Source organism: Cyprinus carpio, chromosome A14 (assembly GCF_018340385.1).
Source record: "Cyprinus carpio isolate SPL01 chromosome A14, ASM1834038v1, whole genome shotgun sequence".
NCBI classification, from domain to species: Eukaryota; Metazoa; Chordata; class Actinopteri; order Cypriniformes; family Cyprinidae; genus Cyprinus; species Cyprinus carpio.
Window position 1 is genome coordinate 982,887 of NC_056585.1, and position 7,508 is coordinate 990,394.

Consider the following 7,508-nt stretch of genomic DNA (forward strand, 5'->3'; position numbering starts at 1 on the left):
TGCATCCATGCATCGTGTGGACAGTGTTGGTGTTCTCTCCAGGATGACCAACTTGAGATGTATTGCTCGAAGAAGATATAGTGTTCCTTACCCCAAGTACCTGGTGCACATAGACACCAACCATAAACTCATCAGGTATGTCTGCAAGCTTGGTATTAATTAACATTTCTAAAATAACACAACTAAATAGTCATCATTAATGTTCAGATTTTTAAATGTCCTGTTTCTCAACCATCTATTTTTTTTTTTTTTGTCATCTGACTTGGCCTGTATGAAATTATAGTGAAAACTTGACACTTTTGATATAACCACAGGCCATGTGTTTTTAGTTTTTATCAGGTACAACATGGTAATCTTCGGTGGAATAGATGGTTATTCAAGAAAGGTAAGACTTGTTTAAATGTTTGTTAATGGTTCAAGCACATAGTCAAGTCAAGTCACCTTCGTTTATACAGCAATTTTAACAATATAGATTGTTTCAAAGCAGCTTTACAGTGATAAGAAATTAAGTAACAGAGATTGTTTTGGCTTTACAGCAGCTCTAGAATAAAGTTATTGTCCAGCTAAAGTTAATTTTGATTGATTCACTTCCATTGCAAAGATCATTAGTTATTAACTTAGGGGCTGCTTACACGACACTGTTTAAACAGAAAACACTCAATGCGCTCCGGTCCGCTCATTTGAAAACAACAGTGTTTGGTGCTCGAGAACGCAAACCTTGAAATAGTTTCCAAGGTAAAAGCAGTGGAAAATTTAGAAAAATGTTATTATCTCAGTATAAACTTTAAAAAAGGTGATTCTGTGAAAGCACTGACAACGTGCACATGAATATTATGTGTTTAGTGTATAGGTATGCACTTTTGAGTATATATGTGCACAGGCGTGTAGTCTTTCTTTACAAATTGACATCACCAAATTACTTTTGTAATTTGTCTGGCCTTAAAAATTCCTTTTATCTGTACAGAGGTAAAGGCACTGAAACACTATTGTAATTGTAAGGATTATATAATTATTATTATTAGTAAGAGACATGCACCAAAGGTGTTAAGCCTGTATGTGTTTCTTCTCTTCTAATCTTGACTCTATGGCAGCCCATAGAACCGCATGGTAAAAAGTTTGTAAAATTTGGCACACAGATAGATTATTGCACATTACCACTTCATTTGTACTGAGGTATAATTTTTTACAATTATTCCATGTTATGAATAATGTTAAAACTAAAAATGGTATTATAAAGAACACTTCAGATAAGCATTTTGCTATCTATCATTTATTTAAAATATATATCTACAATAAACTCTCAATTCTCTAATTGCACCGTGAAGAGTCGAGGAGTAATGATCTCCCTGAGGAGCTATGAGCGAGGGTACACAGGTGTATCCTATGCAGAAGTGTTTTCTACTAAACGTGACGCAAGTTTAAATTCTCCTCCGCCTTCACATCGGTCACTATCATTTTAATTTATACTTTACCTTTGCAGTTAAAATAAACCACACATCTCACATATTTCAACAGGGTATCTTGCTTTATTATTATTTGTTATGAATTAAATTTAATATTAAATAACCAAACTTCAACAACATAAGGTCAGATCCTTTGAGCGCTGCTGATGATGCTGTGAAGTGACGCTCGAGTGATCAAGTATTCCAATGTATAAAAAAAGCTTTAATTCGATTCCTCCGTCCTCCTTTTCTTTCCTTGCAGCCTTCGCTCGCATCCTACAGGGGTGGAGCTGAGATGTGAGGAAAGGAAACGAGGATGCACAAATAAGACTTGAGAAGCACCCTGTGTGTGTGTGTGTGTGTGTGTGTGTGTGTATGCTTGGTGTGTATTAAGTATTATAGTTTAACCCTTTCATTTCTGTGTGTGTTTGTAAACTCTCCATCATGGATGTGTTCTGGTGTCAGCCATACATCTCGGGTTGGCTTAGACCAAAACAGAATAGAAGCGATAAAGGTCTTAAAGAGCTTGAACCCCAAAAATCATTGCTTGCAGCTGTGTACTGTCATCTGTTGGTACAGAAAAATTTCTCTCTACTACTGTATATCTACAGCTGTATATATGTTTAAATATAGCTGTATATATGTTTAAATATATTCTACAGATTATGTACCTGAAGATTTCAGACAACAACCGCTCAGACACCCATTTGGCCTTTTTCAGAGAGGCAGTGAATACACATGGGTTTCCACAGAGGTATTAATTAATATTAAGGTTTTTTTTTTTTTTTTATCACATACTTTTGTACATTTCTGGATAATCTGCTAAAGTTAAGTTAATTGTGTATAATTGAAACCCATCAAAATGTGTGATGTTTCTGTTGCAGAGTGAGAGGAGATCATGGCGGTGAAAATGTGGGAATAGCAGAACTAATGTTTTCAGTTCGTGGCACTGATGACAACAGCTTCATCGCCGGTAAAAGTGTGCATAATCAGAGGTAAATTCACTTTTATGTTAGTGCTCTGACAGCATTCAAGGTGCATTCAGATTGCTTTTTTGAGTACATTTTGACCATTAAAAATGTGATATTGTAAAATTTTGTGTAGTATAAATGGAATTTGAACATATACCACATTTAGTGTGCTAAGGCGTCAGTGGCATTGCTTTACTGCCCATTCAAAAATCTTCTCCCATGGCCTCATGGGATAAAGAAGTGTTCATCAAATGTACACCTCAGCAGAAATAGTAGGTAATCTGGGTGCTTTTAACCTGTTTATGAATACTATGAATTCGGACATACTATTCTCACTTTTTCCCCCTACTATATGGGTTCACCATAAGTTGCAAGTGTTACTGTTTTATGTTGTTTTCAATGCTGGTTGTACTAGGCTAAATACTATCTTTCTTTCTTTCTTTTTATACAGAATAGAGCGTCTCTGGCGTGATGTATTTGTAGGGGTAACAAGCATCTACCATAACATTCTGCACACATTGGAGGTCAATCACCTGCTGGATATCAGCAACTCCTGCCATTTATTCAGCTGTCATTATGTGTTCCTGCCACGCATCCAGGCCAGCTTGGATGTTTTTTCTGAGGGGTGGGACAACCATCCCATAAGAACAGAACACAATCTAACACCCATTCAGTTGTGGCAAGTGGGCCAGTTCCAAAACCCAATTATGGATCCAGAGGTAAATTTGGCATCCACGTAAAATGGAGGCAAATATTAAATGTGTAAAAGTTTAAACAAAAAGTAAAATTATCTATGAAATTTTCTTCAGAACGTAGCCATACCCAACATTGAATGGGAGGACAGCGGATACTTGGAGGACCCAAACCTTGGGGTGCATGTTCCTGTGCTTGACATTTCATTGACAGACGATGAAATGTCACAACTTATAGAAACCATCAACCCCATGCAACATTCGGAGTCTTATGGAGTAGACCTCTATCTTAGCACTGTCCAGTATGTTGAGAGATTAACTGAAAGTTAGTCCCTGCCAAATTCCATTTATGCTTTCTTGCCTTGTTGTACACCCTGCTTAATCTGTAGGTGTGGAGGCTTTCATTTTTCATATTTACCCACTGTACAATATTTATTGGTAAAAAAAAAACACATTCTTTTTATACACCTACTAGAGTTTACCAACAGGTGCCAAACATTTTTTTCAAGATTGGTATCCTTATTTTTTTTTACATGTACATGTGGTGTGTTTATACCAACAGGTATTACTCAAGTTTTCAACATTAATGCAAATTTTATGCCAAAAGAAAAGTTCACCCCCCAAAAAAATCTTATCCTCACAATTTAAAGTCAGTGGGAATCTAAATGGGGTCACTTTATTTAATGTATATATCAAACTATATGCATAAACTTTATTGCACTTAGGCCAAACATTAAAACGTTAAACAGCATGAAATTTTTTTAAAGTTAATCTAAAAAAATCAATCCTACAGATTACATTTGAGTGAACTATTCCTTTGACATTTGATATTGCTTTCGAACACATTTTTTACTAACAAACAGGTTTTAACTGTGTTAAAAGACATTCAAGAGTATACCAACTTGAAAATAAATTTGATTAAACGTTTAAAACATTGTAAAAGTTAACACTTTAGCCTCGTCTTTTTTACTCTTAACTTAGGCTAAATCCTTTTTGCAATTTAGGAACATTACTAAACACACTGCCCCCTGTTATCTCTTCTAGTTAAATGAGACCAAATCCACTATTAACAGATTGTAGGCACATTACCATATCCATTTTGAATGTGGTGTAGCTCTGATAGTGACAGGGAAGGCGCAACATATTGAAACACGTCTGAGCAACAGGGAATTTGGCAGTCACCACTTCCAAAACCAGGTTCTCTTCTGGCACCTCCCATCCTAGGGCTGGACAATATATCGAACGATATGATCATGCGCATCTCGTCAGTAAAGCCGGTTTCATGATTAGCGGTAAATCCCCATCACCTGCTTTCAAATGGAGCTGCAGTTAATACACAGAGCCGTAGTTCACTGAGAAGCTACGCTATATCGAGTTCATTATCAAAGGCGATTCATCTTCAATAATAAACTCGATATAGCGTAGCTTCTCAGTGAACTACGGCTCTGTGTATTAACTGCAGCTCCATTTGAAAGCAGGTGATGGGGATTTACCCCTAATCATGAAACCGGCTTTACTGACGAGATGCGCATGGTCATATCGTTCGATATATTGTCCAGCCCTATCCCATCCCACCCAGAACTTCATTAGGTCACTCAGCATGTTTGGTGATGCTATGAAAGAGTAATTAAAAGATATCATACATTTAACTGCTTTATGTAAATGGTATTAAATCGCACAGAAAGTCAAGTAACATACATAAAACCATACCTTCTTCAATAAATCGTCGCATGTAGCTTGTGATGATGCTCATTATTTCAACAGCAATGCAGTCATCCTTGTCCTCATCATCATCCACAGGCTTGGGCCATGCAATTTTCTGAAGGACTGTCTATGAGGGTTTGAAAATTTATGTTAACGGGGTCATGAATTATATATTTTTTTAATTTTTTAAATCGGTCAGAAAGTAGAAATACATGGACATTTTTTATTCTGGTTTTCTACCTCATTTTTTAACATTTAGTATGGCATATGTGTTCTGATTAGCTAGCATCTTCACATAACTTGTATTCAATACCAAGTGAGTGGGTCTCAGATGTGACTATTTGATAATTGCTGTGGATTCATTTTTGTACTAATGTGACCAAGAGTTGGTCACATTTGTCACAAATCCAAGAAAGTAGGCAACGAATAGTAGCAGGGATTTAAGAAGAGTAGGCTGAAGTTTTGAACTCAAATTACTTAAAATATCTGTGTATAGACCTCCTATATGTCAAAAGATAAATCCACATTTTAATTAGTAATCCATGATCCCTTTAATTGTCTACATTTATCATTTCAGTGACTGCTCTATAATGACATTATATTGTTTAATCTATATTGATATAATCTATTATACATAACATTTTTCCTTTAGTGCTTTTTCAAATACAATCATACTAACTTGTGCTGTAATGTCCATTTCTGACTCCCTTGGGAAAACTACTTGGTGACAGTCAAGTCTTTGGGATAGTAGTGGCCAGATTCCAGTCTCTTTGAGACCTTTCCTGAGATCTTTAACCTGGCTTTTGATACGTCCAAGTACCTGAAAACAAAATGTACAAAGACAGTTTAATTTTGAAACAGCACAATAAAGATTAAATAATTGATTTCCATTTCATAAAACTTTTTTTTTCCATAAACAGTGAAGTAATAATGTGTAATATTACAACAATATAAAACGGCTGTTTTCTATGTGAATATGTAGTAAAGTGTAATTTATTCCTGTGATCAAAGCAAAAAGAAAGGTACATAGACGGATAGGTTTTATAGTTTTGCTAGGTAGTTACTAGGCCATTGCTCATATTCTAAGTGGTTGCTAGGGTGTTACTAGAATGTTATAGTACCTACCTAGGTATTATACTAAAACATATAAAGTTTATTTTCAGCATGCTGCTAGGTTTGGGTTAAATACAGACTATATATAATAAAAAAAAAAAAAATATATATATACATATAAATATAATATAAAATATATAAATAATATAGTAACTATAATAACTCCTGCCACAGTATCATTTTAAAACAAAATAGCAAGACTTACGGCGTGTGACAACAGCTGTTGAAACAGCCAGTCTCGATTAGAAGAAGACGGAACAGGGAGATCCCAGAACAGGCAAAGGTCAGTTAATCTTGTACTTTCTTGTTCAGTGAGTTCTGTTTTCTTGAGCTGCAAGAACACCACAAATTGAAAATGCTTTCAAATGATTCAGTGACATGCTTTTACAAAAATAACAAATATTGAATAAAGTGCAAGTACTCACCAAACTAATGGTTTCCCGGTGGTCTAAATCAGGGCAATCCTGCAGCTCTAGAGCTGAAGCCGCACTGTCTGAACTACCTCCAGTTAGGAGGATTACCAATGGTAAGCTCAGTCCAGAAAGACAAGGACCTCCATGGACAAAAGAATGACCTATCATTCGGCCAGCCATTTGGAAAAGGTTGCTGTCACGTAGCACAGCAGATGCAGAGGGGACACGGTGGTTTTTTTTCCCCTCAAAAAGGGTTGTGGAAGTAGAACCTTAAGAAAGACATGAACCTTAGCATGAAACATCTTTACTAGTTCTAAAGCCATAACATTCACTAGTAAAGCCATAACAGTCTCTGCATTAGGCACATTTTTACTGAACTAAATTGAATATACGCACACACATAAATGCTATTTTCCACCACTGGACCGAATCAATCTGAGTAAGATAATGAGCAGTTTCAGTTGCTTTTATGGGGTCTTTTTTCCCTCCGATGTGCATCAAAATCAAGAATTTATGTAACATGGGAGGTAACAGTTGTTACCTCGATGACACCATTAAAAGATTATCTAAAATACATTCATCTCTGCATTATCATCGTAGCTACCTGAGATACAAAAAAATCTGTCTGTGAAGGTGTGGCCCAAACGGCACTACGCTTTTAAACAAAATCAATTAATCAAAATTGTAATATTTCACAATTACCCTGTTTTAACTGTATTTTGGATTAAATAAATGGAGCCTTGGTGAGCAGAAGAGACTTCTTTGTAATGTTTCCAAACTTTTGACTATTTTTGTGTCCACTGAATAGAACTGCAACTGGATTACATACCCAAATTTAAAGAGAAGCCAGTCGAAATCAAGAAATCAATTTAAAAGAAAAAAAATAGCAATCTCAAGTAAATTTCACAAATTGTACAAACAACGGTTACTTCAAACAATGTTCCAGTAATTACAGAGCGTAATACCTGTCAATCTACATTTCAATGGTGCTGACCAGTTTACACTGTTCATTTTATAAAATGAAATCAGTGTACTGTCCTGCTCATCCAAAGTATCAAATTGGTTGATCTGTAGTGACAAAGATGGACAGTCCGAACTTTGGGAAAGCAATTCTTCACAGAACATTCGAGATGCTTTCTGATGGTCAGTTTCGTATTTCCATGCTGAAAAAGA

At 35.7% G+C, this 7,508-nt stretch overlaps 1 protein-coding gene across 1 annotated transcript; it reads right to left on the minus strand.

Annotated features, from left to right (window-relative positions):
• Window positions 1-3,817: 3,817 nt before the first annotated feature.
• Window positions 3,818-6,717, minus strand: LOC122147362 (G2/M phase-specific E3 ubiquitin-protein ligase-like). Its single transcript, XM_042769644.1, has 5 exons — window positions 6,348-6,717; window positions 6,128-6,253; window positions 5,489-5,629; window positions 4,816-4,936; window positions 3,818-3,825 (listed from the first exon to the last, which is right to left on the minus strand). Exons 1-5 carry the CDS (start codon window positions 6,513-6,515, stop codon window positions 3,818-3,820), a joined length of 564 nt encoding a protein of 187 aa, XP_042625578.1. The 5' UTR covers window positions 6,516-6,717.
• Between the last annotated feature and the right edge of the window lie 791 nt (window positions 6,718-7,508).

Bases quoted from the DNA above. Each gene is read 5' to 3' on its own strand.
- LOC122147362 (XM_042769644.1), bottom strand. From the start codon at position 6,515: ATGGCTGGCCGAATGATAGGTCATTCTTTTGTCCATGGAGGTCCTTGT. The intron at 6,254-6,347 runs GTGAGTACTTGC...GTGTTCTTGCAG, and splicing joins ACCGGGAAACCATTAGTTTG to CTCAAGAAAACAGAACTCAC. The intron at 5,630-6,127 runs GTAAGTCTTGCT...TTTTGTTTTCAG, and splicing joins AACAGCTGTTGTCACACGCC to GTACTTGGACGTATCAAAAG.